This window comes from Anopheles darlingi, chromosome 3 (genome assembly GCF_943734745.1).
Source record: "Anopheles darlingi chromosome 3, idAnoDarlMG_H_01, whole genome shotgun sequence".
In the NCBI taxonomy this organism is placed as follows: domain Eukaryota; kingdom Metazoa; phylum Arthropoda; class Insecta; order Diptera; family Culicidae; genus Anopheles; species Anopheles darlingi.
In genome coordinates this window covers 44,179,558-44,192,577 of record NC_064875.1, presented here as the reverse complement: position 1 = coordinate 44,192,577, position 13,020 = coordinate 44,179,558, and the positions used below count along the sequence as shown (strand labels likewise).

Genomic DNA, 13,020 nt, shown 5'->3' with positions numbered 1-13,020 from the left:
TAGTAGATTCAAAGGATCCCAGGAACCTTGGTCCCAAGGATACTCCATCGTACCGGTTCCTAGGCCTACTTGCGTGATGTACTGGATTTTTAAAAAATTAGCCGATCAAACTGTCAATTTGGCTAGACGAACTGTCACATTCTGGCGCCAAAGTTGATCAACAGTTTCCAATCAAACAGAACCAAACCGGCGATAATCTCAAAAGTATAAAATTTTAGAATTGTAAAACGTGTAGCAAGATGCGTCGTAGTTGTGCGCCTTCCATGAAGCGGCCACAGGCGACCGAAGACAGTGCATGTGCCGTAAAGCGGCCTTTGATGTCTTCTTCTGGGGCGGCCTCTAACAGCAAACAAACGGGGATATACTCATCGTCATCGAAAGAGAATGTTGGTGCCCTCAAAGATACCGCAATCTTTAAGGTCGTGTGGGGTAAGATAAGCACAAGGAAACACAAAACGTGGGAAGGTGATGGGACGCTGGAGGTTTCAAGCCGCAGCGCGCTATTGCGAGATGAAACCGGTAAAGTGATCAGTACTGCGAGCGGTCTCAAACTCGAGGAAGTAACCGAGGGCATTCAAATGATCGTTGGATCGAAAGAAGTCGAGGTTTTGGAGCGAATAACCGAATCAATCGAGCCAGTTAGCAATTGTTCCAAAAATGTGGCTTCCGCGAACAAAATACCTCGAATCTTGAAACCACCATCAACGAGTTTCAAGGCTCCAGAACAGAGGAAAACAGCACCGGATCAACTGCAACCGGATATTTCGTCGTCTGATAGTCTTACTGCGAAAGATTCGTTCACGAAAGTAGACACAACGCCATCCGTGCCCGTAAATCGACAATTCAAACCGATCGCAACGTACAAAGCCCCGGATGAGGGGTCCAACAATGATCAGGCCGAAGTGGTAGAACCACTGTTCATGAAGAAACCTTCCTTCGAGCACCGTTTTCACCATAATCCCAACAATGAGCTAACGGTGGCCGATGTACAAGTGCCCGCTTGTCTCGCCAGACACCTGAGACCACACCAGCGAGATGGGGTGGCATTTCTTTACGAGTGTGTCACCGGAATGCGGATGATGGAACCCCCGGGCGGCTACTATGGTGCCATACTGGCCGATGAGATGGGCCTGGGGAAAACGTTGCAATGCATCTCACTCATGTATACCCTGCTGAAAACGGGACCGTACGGGAAACCTCTGGCACGTCGCATACTGATCGTAACTCCGAGCAGTCTGGTGGAGAATTGGGATCGCGAAATTACGAAATGGCTACGGAACGAGCGGCTGTTCACGTTTATCGTGGGGCCGCACAACAAGCTAAGACTGTATGCACAATCCTTGCACATCCCCGTATTGATCATCTCCTACGAGATGCTGGCGAAACAGATCGATGAGCTCGAAACAGTCAAGTTCGATCTGATCTTTTGTGATGAAGGCCATCGGTTAAAGAACAGCAACGTGAAGGTGTTCGGCGTGCTTAGCAAGCTGGAGTGTCGCCGACGTGTGCTCATTACCGGTACACCGATACAGAACGATCTGGCGGAATTTTACTCCCTTATTAACTTCGTTAATCCCGGTTTGCTGGGATCGTATCAGGATTTTAAGGCACGATATGAAACGCCAATCATCATCTCACAGCGACCCGGTGTACTGCCGCAATCGATCGAGCTCGGAATCGAACGATTGAATGAATTGAATGGTATCACTGGCCGGTTCGTGTTGCGTCGGACGCAAGAGGTGATCAACCGGTATCTGCCGGAGAAACACGAGCTAGTCATCTTTTGCCATCCTTCCGAGCTGCAGACCCAGCTGCTACGTACAGCTCTGACGTTCTATGAAGAAGAGCGAAGCGGATCGAACGCAATTACACCGTTGCAATTGATCACGATTCTAAAGAAGATCTGTAATCATCCCTCCTTGGTGAAAGTGACGGGCCGTGGTGATCCTGAATCGCTGTTACATCGGCTAGCCGACCAATTGCCCGACTGGCAAGCGATGGGCCCTAGCGATTCGGCGAAACTGGCCATCGTTGATACGCTACTCGAAGATTTAATAGTGAAACAGGAGAAGGTGGTGATCGTCTCGTACTACAATAAAACGCTCGATATGATCGCTGGTTTGTGCGAGCATTACAACTACAAACACTCGCGATTAGACGGTTCGACGGTGGCCTCGGATAGGAGCAAAATTGTGGCCACATTCAACAATGCTGCTTCGGATATCTTTATCCTGCTGCTCAGTGCAAAAGCGGGCGGTGCAGGTCTCAATCTCATCGGTGCCTCGCGCCTCGTGCTCTACGATAATGACTGGAATCCGGCCAACGATCTGCAAGCTATGTCACGTGTCTGGCGTGATGGACAGACCCGGACCGTATTTATCTACCGCTTGCTAACCGCTTTCTCGATCGAGGAGCGCATCTTCCAGAGGCAAATTTCGAAGACCTCTCTCAGTGGAACCGTTGTCGATCAGAAGCGCAACATGAACAATCTGCAGTTCTCGGACGAAGAGCTCAAGGATCTGTTCTCATTCGTCGATCCACAGCATGCGAACGACTGTCTGACGCACAGTTTGCTCGAGTGTCCGTGCGCCGGAATCGGTACCATCCCGGAGCCGGAAGTGGCAGACGATGAACCGTCGGATGAGTTGGATCGATTGCTGCGAGACCCACCGATTGCACTTCCTTCCGAGACCGAAAGTCGATACCGCGTACGCCACGGTGTACCCGATGGCCGTTCGAAAACAAAATACGCTCTTAAGATGCAGGAATTGATGCGCTGGGAGCATCACCGGTCACCGGTGTCGGAGAGTGTAATGGAGCAACTGGGTTTATCGGGATGCTCCGAGGAGGTGGTGTTTTTGTTCCGAAATATTGTGTCCGATGGCAAATAAACCACAGATGGGCTCAACACCGAAGAGATAAAAACGCCGGGTTTCGTATTGTGTTTCGCACCGCGTTACCCCTTCGATGCCGTTTTATTCGTCGTTTTCCAGATGGATGTTGCTGCCAAAGCGGCCGTACAGGTGCTGCTTCAGTTCGGTCATTTGTTGCTGTAGATCTTTGGTCGTTTTCTGGATGTTAGCGATTTCCTTTTTCTTCTTGTCCTTCGCCTCGGCCAGCAGCTCAAGCGTTTTCGACTGATCGTGTGAGATGAACACCTCACCGATCAGGAACGGTATCTGCACATCGTCGTCCAGCAGATCGATCTCATCACCCGCCTCTTCCAAGTTTTTCAGCTCGTTCTGCTTGATCTTGAGCTCTTCCTTCAGGTCTTCCACCTTTGCGTTGTAGTTGGCGAACTTGTTGATCTTCTTCTGGTCCTCGTATGTGATGTGAACATCTGAGTCCTAAAAAGGGCAAAAACCGGGGAAGTCAGTTGTGAAATGCCCGAAGATGGCTACAGCGCGCTACATACCGGTTGAAACGTTCCCATTGCTTTACTGTCCGCCTTGGCGCTCATGATTTAACACTATTTTAAGGAGAAAATTTAATAATTTTTGCACACCCGCAATGAAGTCGGCGACCGAGAGAGGCTGTCAAAACGGCAAAAAAATTGTGTTGACCCATGTAGCGGCGAAGAGTGCCCATGCAGCGGCACGTCGCTTTTGGAAAATTATTTGGATAAACTTTTCACGGCCAAGAAACTTGGAGGAATTTGCAGGGTTTTAGTGTAAATCGGATAGAAGTTTCCGTTCTCGTGTGCTGCTTCTAACGATGAGTCGTAACGGAAGGTAAGGAGCGGGGAGGAGCGAACGGAGCAAGCACAGCCAGCTCGTCCCGGATGTTTCGGCGTAGGTTGAACATTCCATGCATTCTTTTTGTTTCCAGACGACGCAGCCGTAGCAGGAGTCCCCGCGGACGAGGTGGAGGCCCACCAGCCAGTCGTTATGAGATCGGCAAGACGCAATCGCTTCGTCCTGTGCAGTGGTCGCAGGTGAAGTTGGAACCGATCGTGCGGGAACCGTATCGCTCCAAAGCCACCTATCGGCGCAGTGAACGTGAAGTATCGGAGTGGCGCCGATCCAAGGAAATCACGACCAAGGGTCGCGAACTGCCCGATCCCATATTCACCTTCGAAGAGTCGGGCTTTCCGGCGGAAATCATTGACGAACTACGGTATGCCGGATTCACAGCACCGACCCCCATCCAGGCCCAGGGTTGGCCGATTGCCTTGTCCGGTCGCGATATGGTTGGTATCGCGAAGACGGGCTCGGGGAAAACGCTTTCCTACTTGATCCCAGCCCTGATCCATATCGACCAGCAACCTCGGTTGCGACGTGGAGATGGCCCGATAGCCCTCATCCTGTCGCCGACGCGTGAATTGGCCCAGCAGATCAAACAAGTGGCGGATGATTTCGGGCGGGCACTCAAGTACAAGAACACCTGTCTGTTCGGTGGCGGCAAGAAGCGGAAGCAACAAGAAGATCTCGAGTACGGAGTAGAGATCGTGATCGCCACACCCGGTCGGTTGATCGATTTCCTGTCGATGAATCAGACGAATTTGCGCCGCTGCTCGTACCTTGTGCTGGACGAAGCGGATCGTATGCTGGATATGGGCTTCGAGCCACAGATTCGCACAATCATAGAACAGATACGACCGGATCGGCAGACGCTGATGTGGTCCGCTACGTGGCCCGATGTTGTTGCCCGGCTGGTGAAGGACTATCTGAAGGATTACGTGCAGATCAATGTGGGATCGCTGAAGCTGGCCGCGAACCACAACATCCTGCAGATCATCGATGTATGCCAGGAGTCGGAGAAGGAATCGAAATTGAGCATTTTGTTGCGTGAGATCATGGCCGAGAAGGAGTGTAAAACAATCATTTTCATTGAAACAAAGAAGCGCGTGGATGATATCACGCGCAAAGTGAAACGGGATGGATGGCCGGCACGCTGTATTCACGGGGACAAATCGCAGAATGAGCGCGATTCTACCTTGAAGTGTAAGTTCAGGAGGCATTTGCGAATACGTCCATATAATAACTCTCTTTCGCTATCTCGCTGTCTAATGAATTGCAGCATTCCGCTCGGGAAGGACACCGATTCTGATTGCTACCGATGTAGCGGCCCGTGGCCTTGGTGAGTACTTCCATATTACTTTCTGATTTCAACACCATTTTGGACGAGGTAACGGTAAGCGCAGGATACGGATAAATAGGTTTCTTGTTAAATTAGGAGCTTCATCTAGTAGCTTCGGAGTGGCTTTGCACCGACGAATGCGTTTCCCTTTCAGCGTTGCGACCCACAATGGAGACCCGATTATTGTTAATCGACTTCTTTCAGCGAATTGCGTTTCCTGGTTTTTGTCTGGTATACGATATTTTGTGTTGAAACGAAATCCCACTTAAATCCGTTAGAGCTGATAACGCGCTTCTGCAACGAATGCTAACAAGTAAACCATGGCCTACCATTCTATCCTTCCAGAGGCACACAATCACGTCTGCCTTGAAGAGAAGCATCGGTTCGCGGCCCTGCCGTAGGTTGCGCGGCCGGTTAGCAGAACTGCTGGCGTCTTCTGGCACGGGTTTTTGGGGCAGGGCGCTATCAGACGCCTCACCCTTTTTGCCCCCATTGCCATTGCGCCCTTCGATGGGGGAGAAAAAAGAGTGTTCGATGGGGGGGCCGGGTCGGGCATGGTGGATTGGTCTGCAGGGAAGGCAGGCATGTGGATGACTGTCGATCTACATCCGTAGCTCGGCCATTGCCCTTGCAAGCCTCGTCGCTACCACTGTTGTCTGGCCCCTCGCCCCCTCTCCTCCCGCTCGCCACTACAGCACCGTGTCACTCGTTGCCAGACGCAGCCGGGTGTAACGAGGTGCGCAAAGCTCGTGGGATGTCAACGGTGGAGTGGTCGCATCCGCTGATCATGAAGAGCGGCCAGCGATCTGGCTTCCTCCTTCTTGCCCTCAGAAACGACGAACGGTGGATTGGACCCGCTCACCGCTGCTTACGGCTTGAACTGTCGCTGTTGCTGCCGTTGCTGCCGCTGCTACTACGTTCGTCGCCCGGGCAACCCAAGCAGCCAAAGACCAGTCTACGTCGCTCGCAGTGCATCGCGCGCTGGAGCCGTGTTTCGGCGACAGTTGGCGGGAATCGTCCGATGGTGGTATGCGATGGCGGTAGCGGCGACAGTAGTAGCCTGTGGTGGTTCCGGTCACTTCCGACAGTGGAGTTGCTGTTTACCCAACAATCGCTCTTCCTTCGTTACGCCCCTGGAATGGACACTGGTTGCTTCACCGGAAGCGTGCTGGTGCTGGCGGAGGTACTGGTGATGATGCGGTTGGTGCTGCTGTGTGCAGCAGTTAATGCTGTGTGGCGCGGTGAAGTCGCTCTGGCCAGGCTTGTCATCATCAGCAGCAGAGGAACTGATATGTGCTGCAGAATGTTTAGAAGCCTCAGATAAGCTATACATACATCACACACATCAGTGCCACTACTAAACGTGGGTTTTATGTTTCACATATTACTTTGCGTAACTATTGAAACGAGGAAACCAACCAAAAACATATATCTCATTCACTATTATTTCCTTTATTTGATTCTCTTGTCATTTTAATCACGCGGTTCCAATTCGTGGTGGTCACAATTCATACGATCGAATTCGTTTACGTTCAGTTTTGAGTTAGCTTTCCCGGGTTTTATTTATTCCTTGAAAATCAAGTCTATTCTTTGGAATCATTTTTACCCCGAAAAAACTGTCACTTCTAAAACTGGTTGAACGATCTATTGTGTTACGTTTTGTTTTCCCATTTTTCTCGTTGCATTCGCTAACACTGTGGCCAACCACTAGGGCGACACCCCTGGGTTCTAAAGTGTAGGTCCAGCGTGTTCAGGACCAGCTTTCTACTCATTTCGAATACTCAAAGTCACTCACACATCTCAATCTATTCTCTCATTTTTATCCTTTTACTCTTCCGTTTGATTTCGGACGCTGATTAGACGTGGACGACGTGAAGTTTGTGATAAACTTCGACTTTCCTACGACCTCCGAGGACTACATTCATCGTATCGGGCGCACTGGACGGTGTGATAACACGGGCACAGCCTACACGTTCTTCACGCCTAACAATGCGGCCAAAGCGCGGGATCTGATCGATGTGCTGAAGGAAGCGAAACAGGTGATCAATCCGAAGTTAGTAGAGCTGGCCAATATGAAGGTTAAAGCTAGAGGTATGTATGATAGAGGGGCTTCATGTGCGGTCAAGTCAATGTTGTGCCCTGCTAACTGATCTTAATTTCCTTCCCAGGAAATCGCCATATGATATCGCGTTATCCGCGAGAGCGAAGAACACGATCGCGTTCTAACAGCAGATCTCGATCGCCAGTCGCGGGTCGAGGACGGCTCACCGATCGACGTCGCTCAGTATCGCGTTCTCGTTCTCCGCGTGCACGCTCCCCGTTGGGTGTGCGTCGTGATCGACGTAGCGTGTCGCGTGATAATCGGCGCAGTCGCAGCCCACGACGTAGCCGTAGCACTAGCCGCCGCCGATTACTACCGAGTAGTTCGCGTGCTAAACCATCGAGCAGATCGCCACCGGCGAGCAGGAGCCCTGCGGGACGACGCAATGGTGGAGGTGGTGGGCGTGATCAGCGAAACGGTGCTCGATCCTCTAGTCGAGATCGTAATCGTTCTGATCGCGACAGAGAGCGCGACCGGGACCGCGAACGCGACCGGGATCGAGAACGCGACCGGGATCGAGAACGCGACCGGGAGCGTGATCGGGACCGGGAGCGAGAACGCGATCGTGAACGTGATCGCGATCGCGACCGTGATCGTCGTCGTCACAGTCGCAGCCGTAGTCGAAGTCGAAGCGGTGGACGACGGTACGGAAGCAACGGGAATGGAAGAGCATCATCGTACGATCGTTACTAAGTTATGATCAGTGCCGTTTTGCTCGGGAGACACACTCACACCCACATACACAACGAAGTAAGAGTTAGCATGTTCTGTAGAAAAGCATACCGAATGCTACGAAAGCTTTGATTGTCTAGAGGTACAAATGGCAAGAAGTGAAATTGGACATTGATGAAGGAGAAAAAAATACTTTTTTATAAACCAGAAAGCCAAACATTCTTAGCTGTTCTCGGTACCAATAGGTTTGTTTGAATCCGAGTTACCAGCTAGATCCGATGTTGATCATCCCAATCATCCATCCTCATACATCCAGTTTATTGACGTATTAGCAGCAAACGAGAACAATCGATTGAATTCCTAATGAAATGTAGAAAAAGCAGAGCCAAGGATCGAGATATAGAGAGGTCTTACGGCAAATAGTGTTAGTGAGGAGCGAAGGACGAACTTTACGGTTGGTTTGCTATATAAGCTAGCAAAAGAGACCACTTTTGGGCCTTCTCCTTCCTCGTCGGAAGTCAGTGCTCCCCCCCCCCCACCCTAATGAGCTTAGGATTGCGAAGAAGAAGAGCGTAGGAGCAAAAGTTAGATTAACAAAAGAACTTACGGATCTTTAAAAAGATAACACACACAGCTCGTAGGTGGTCTCTGGTCGACTAGGTGTTTGATAGTTTATAGAATTGATCAAAAAACATAAACTTTCCTATTTCACCACCAATACCAGAAACCAGCAACACAGTGGTCTTTAGAGAGTGTCTCTTGTTTTGCATTTGTCGGACCCCACCCGTAGGCTGCGAGGACCGATGGTAGCGTTAGACGATCTATATTGATATTTTAAACTGCATTACTAGCACCAGCAGCTAATTAGCAAAGATGTCGGACCGTAGTATGCGATCCTTTTGATTGAATCATTGCGATAAAGAAGACGCAGTCGGAAATTGATCATAAGTGTCGCGCCATGAATTTAATTCGCGTTCAATTAGTGCCACTGGTTGTTGCGGTCTGCCTCAGCGTCGAACCGGCGTACCCTAGACGTTTTCATCTCGTTTTAGGGAGCGTTCGAAGTTTACTAATCTTGCGTTCGGAACACCGGGGTCCAGTAATAGTGTGCAGAGTAATCGTTACGTGCGTACGTAGAGTCTTTGGTATAGCGAGAAATAGAATACACTGTTAGGCTCCCTGATACCCATGCCGGCACAGGCGCTGGACAAGTTTCCGATTGAGTCAGTTGAGCCATTTTTATCGCCGATGCGTGAGCACACAAGAGAAAAAGAAGAGGGGAGAAGAATATCAGAATGTAATCAACCCGGCACGGGTGGGCATGTGGAATTACAATCGGTATGTTTACTTTTATCTAAGAAATGTTTCGATATGAATAAATGTACGAATGTGTAAGACTCCTCTTGTTGCCCTTTTGTTTCGATAGTAATCGATAACGCTATCAGGTAAGATTACTCTTTGTAAGAAATCATGTTCATCTTTTAGTCTTGCAAAAAAACACACACGCATGTTGATCCTAGAGGTAGGGTTTTAGTTTTTTCTTTATTGTTAGATTTATCGACACTAGTGTTCGCTTGTCTTTTGTGTGTTTTCACAATGTTGTTCACGTAAATTATTGATTAATTGCCATCCCAGCCACCCTCTTCGAAGGGTTAGGATCAGCGGGTGAGATTGGTAGTGAAGAGCATGAGCATATACTACTGGCGATTGGCTCCAATTCAAATCTCATCCACTGATCGCACCACCCCGTTTGATACCCTTCGATGCAAGGTGGCCACCCGGCGTGTTCTATTCGCTTCGCTACCATCACAATCCGAAAGTAGCATCTGCGTACTTTCATCGCTGCGTTTTGTTATCCGTAATTAGACTAGCATAATCTTATCGTACTGTCTGCGGCAACGGCTCCTTTGCTGGAGCCAGCACCGCTGCCATCGATGAACTGCCATTACTACTAGTTACCCTCCCGTGCATCGAATCATTACCAGCTTCTCTACCTAGCGTTCTTAGCGTTAATTTAAGTAAAAGTTAGGAGCAGGCTCCCTTTCTCGATCCGTGAGCGATGTTAGTTCGGCGTAACAAACGGACGTTCTACCCCTCCCGTTCGAAGAGGCACCTGCCGTTAGATCCTTCGATTAGTCTTCTAATTTGTTCTTTGTCCTGCCGACGATCAGCGAAAGTCGTCAGCTACAAACCTCTTAGCACTCAGTGGGGAAAATTGGGAGGGAGGATATTTTTGATTTTGCGTTTTTTTAAAAGAAAGCTACTGTTAAAATCTAAAAGCTGCTCGCTCACAACCCCACGCTACTTTGTGGACTGCCGGACAGCACTGTCACTGATCGCGTATGATGATCGCGATCCGATCATTCCTGTATGTACATGCCGCGTAGCTCCTAAATGCCGATCTAACCAACCACAGGCATCCGAACGCCCGATTCTGAAGCTTGCCTGCCTGCCTGCCTGCCTGTCTGGCTGCCGGTGATGCTCGTTCGCTCGTTACTCTGATCAGTTGCTGCCTACTGTCTCCGTTGTTACACTGCCCCGCTGTACCGTGGAAATCGAAGTCATTTCAATGGCGAAAATGGAGTACTACTCCGGCCAGCAGCGCTAGCAGGGACAGCTCGAGGGAAAAGCTCATCCGCCGGCGGAACGATGGAACGCTGCCGCTAGCTAGATCATCGTCACTGTTGTAGGAGGCTTCCTTCCGCGTGATCACCTCACGGAACACGATCGTTTCTTCGACCTTTGCGTCCTCGTTATCGGCGGAGGGAGCAGCACTGGCAGGTGTGGTGATGGATTCCGTTTGTCCCGCCACGTTCTGTGGTCGCGGTGCTTCGTGGATACTCTCGAACACATTGCCGGCCCGGCTGTTACGTGCCAGCTTCTGGTTGGTGAGCTTCAGCTGGCGAATCTTTTGATCGATCTCCGAGACGGCATCTACGGGTGAGGAGGAAGAAAGATGGTTGAGTTATACAAGTCTAGGTATAAACTCATACCGGGATTGCCAGTGGGGAGGGGGAGTATCACTTACTTTGGTCTGCGTTCTCGTCGTAGTTCACTTTGATGAAGGTGGTCATCGTTACTTCGTACACTTTGTTCGGATCGGCGGGCGATTGATTGATCTCACGGCGCTTCCGACGCCCGAATGCGGTCTGACCGTTGGTGCAGATTACACCCTTGCATCGGTCAACGCATACATTCACCGTGCTTTGAAACTGCACGTAGGTCGAGTCGGGAAATTTGAATGCCCGGAACTTGGCGGCCAGCACATCACCCTCGATGGTGTTGAAGTTTTCGAACAGAAACGGATCAACGGAACAGCTGGAAGCATTAAGCGATTAACGATCATAAGCATTGTATCCTCCGCTTACAAACGATATCTTTTCGAACAGGGTGACCAACTTACCCATTGAAGATGATCGTTTCCGCCTGGTTCTTCGTGTCCGTCACGAGCATGTAGTTCACACCGAGTCCATAGATCGGGGCAGATTTCTCATCGAGAGCAATCTCCATCTGCAGGTGAGCACCTGGGCTAACGTTCAGATCGCCCGACACCAACTTGTCGCCCAAACGGATCGCCATATTCAGCTTTGGTTCCGGTGCGTTGGTAATGATCTCGGTTTCGTTGAAATCCCTGGGAGGGAGAAAGAAAGAGAGTGCGCGTGAGTCTTTGTGACTATTCCAGGCTGCTGCGATGCCCATCGCCTGCTGCCACTACTCACTCTGTTTCAGCGAATCCAGCCGGCAGGATATCCCGTTTCACGATGCCATGGGGAACGTTGAATTCCGGATTGGCCACGATGCATTTTACGCTCACTGCTTCCTTACTGCTGCTGCTGCTGCTGCTGCTACTGCTCGTATTTTGGTCCTCCTCTTCGACGATAATCCGATGGTAGAACACCTTGTTACCCTGTCAGTGTGTGAGATTGAAAACAAAAAACAATTAGTCTAGTCGATCGATTCATCTGGCAGAAGAACAGAACTTTACCGTAATATGGTTGATCACGCGCGTCACACCACAATCGTAGATGTTCTTCAGCGACAGCTCGAAGGTGGCCAGATTTTCCGTTATCTTTGGCTGGCAGAGCGGATTCGGATAGCCTTTCATACCCTCGAGATAGACGCGGTCGTTGGAGACATTGGACGACGGCAGCGCAATGTCAACCCGCATCGTCTCATCGGTACACGTGACTTTATGGGAAGCTGCAAGAGAAGAGGTTTCAGACACCAAATGAGTTCCTTGCGGCGTTATATTTTCGTGTTTCACAAGCCGTATGATGTGGATACATTCACTAGTAGAAGCCCCGGAGATAATAAAAAAGAATATTTCCTCTCGATACGTCTGATCTGACCCGACAAAGTCTCGCGTCTTTGCTGCTGGGAAAACAATCCGACGCATTCTTCTTGGAAAGGTGCGTGCCATCACGCAAGGCGTCCTCTCATAGGAGCGACCCGCTGCGCGAGGTGCTAACAGGCTGACGAGATACTCGAGGCGCCTATTATCGCATCAGCGAGCGAGGCAGCGAAGCTGTCTACGGCGGAAACATCACACAAAGAAAGCGGCGAAGCAAACAATCTGAATCATTTCACTTCTATCAGGGAAGATTGATGTATCCCATGCGTAGTGGAGCGGTATGTCACGCGCGCCCATACGTCAGTTATCGCGCCATGAATTTGATTGTAATCCAGGCTGGAAACTCGCAGAAGCCGCCTTAAAGACCGAGAATGTGTATAATGGCTGATGATCGGTGATGATAGTTCCGTTAGCAGCGTATACCGTTCACTGGTCTACTACTTGGTGGCTGCGTAATGGAGTAAAGGGCGTGCCATGGATTCCAGTGTCGTTTGATTGATACACTTGGTACGAGCGTTGATGTTTGTCTTAGTAGTCGAGGTTCAAAAAGTTTTCTGCTGCTATCGACGCCAGTTACTCTGAAGAGGACATTCGCGCGTACGATAACGAATAAATGGCGGCTATTGGATACATTTATGTTTATGTTTATGTTTATGTTTATTGTAATCTGATAGTTTGACGGGCTACATATGCCTAATCAAACACTTAGAAGCTAAGACGAGCAGGACACAACATCAATCACATTCAAACGTAAAACATCACGGTAGGAGCGCAGCGGGTCACCGAAATTAAATCTAGCAAAGTTCGCGTTAAATTG

The 13,020-nt window shown here is 49.9% G+C and overlaps 4 protein-coding genes across 9 annotated transcripts in view; 2 read left to right on the top strand and 2 right to left on the bottom strand.

The window, feature by feature from the left end:
• Window positions 1-35: 35 nt before the first annotated feature.
• On the top strand, window positions 36-2,919 carry LOC125956837 (DNA repair and recombination protein RAD54B-like). The gene has a single exon (XM_049689058.1). It carries the CDS (start codon window positions 240-242, stop codon window positions 2,889-2,891), a length of 2,652 nt encoding a protein of 883 aa, XP_049545015.1. The 5' UTR covers window positions 36-239; the 3' UTR covers window positions 2,892-2,919.
• Window positions 2,920-2,932: 13 nt separating this feature from the next.
• Window positions 2,933-3,552, bottom strand: LOC125956838 (probable prefoldin subunit 4). Its single transcript, XM_049689059.1, has 2 exons — window positions 3,416-3,552; window positions 2,933-3,347 (listed from the first exon to the last, which is right to left on the bottom strand). Exons 1-2 carry the CDS (start codon window positions 3,458-3,460, stop codon window positions 2,976-2,978), a joined length of 417 nt encoding a protein of 138 aa, XP_049545016.1. The 5' UTR covers window positions 3,461-3,552; the 3' UTR covers window positions 2,933-2,975.
• A 49-nt stretch (window positions 3,553-3,601) lies between these two features.
• On the top strand, window positions 3,602-9,249 carry LOC125957646 (probable ATP-dependent RNA helicase DDX17). 3 transcript variants are annotated; one of them, XR_007469240.1, is made up of 5 exons: window positions 3,602-3,731; window positions 3,829-4,943; window positions 5,020-5,079; window positions 5,425-6,442; window positions 6,940-7,042. XR_007469240.1 is itself a non-coding variant. In XM_049690493.1 (5 exons), exons 1-5 carry the CDS (start codon window positions 3,715-3,717, stop codon window positions 7,871-7,873), a joined length of 2,049 nt encoding a protein of 682 aa, XP_049546450.1. In that variant the 5' UTR covers window positions 3,602-3,714; the 3' UTR covers window positions 7,874-9,249. The 3 variants fall into 3 exon arrangements, 2 of the variants coding, with proteins under 2 accessions (XP_049546450.1, XP_049546451.1); XM_049690493.1 differs by lacking the exon at window positions 5,425-6,442 and adding an exon at window positions 7,248-9,249 and having other exon boundaries at window positions 6,940-7,170; XM_049690494.1 differs by having other exon boundaries at window positions 5,425-7,074.
• Window positions 9,250-9,375: 126 nt separating this feature from the next.
• LOC125957658 (uncharacterized) overlaps window positions 9,376-13,020 on the bottom strand; it is a 367,185-nt gene continuing 363,540 nt past the window's right edge. For all 4 annotated transcript variants that reach the window (XM_049690512.1, XM_049690508.1, XM_049690509.1 and 1 more), the window contains exons 3-7: window positions 11,838-12,052; window positions 11,572-11,759; window positions 11,256-11,483; window positions 10,881-11,170; window positions 9,376-10,786 (exon numbers count right to left, since the gene is read on the bottom strand). In XM_049690512.1, coding sequence (XP_049546469.1) covers window positions 10,419-10,786; window positions 10,881-11,170; window positions 11,256-11,483; window positions 11,572-11,759; window positions 11,838-12,052 — 1,289 coding nt within the window. In that variant the 3' untranslated portion in view covers window positions 9,376-10,418. The remainder of the gene's footprint in view (window positions 10,787-10,880; window positions 11,171-11,255; window positions 11,484-11,571; window positions 11,760-11,837; window positions 12,053-13,020) is intronic.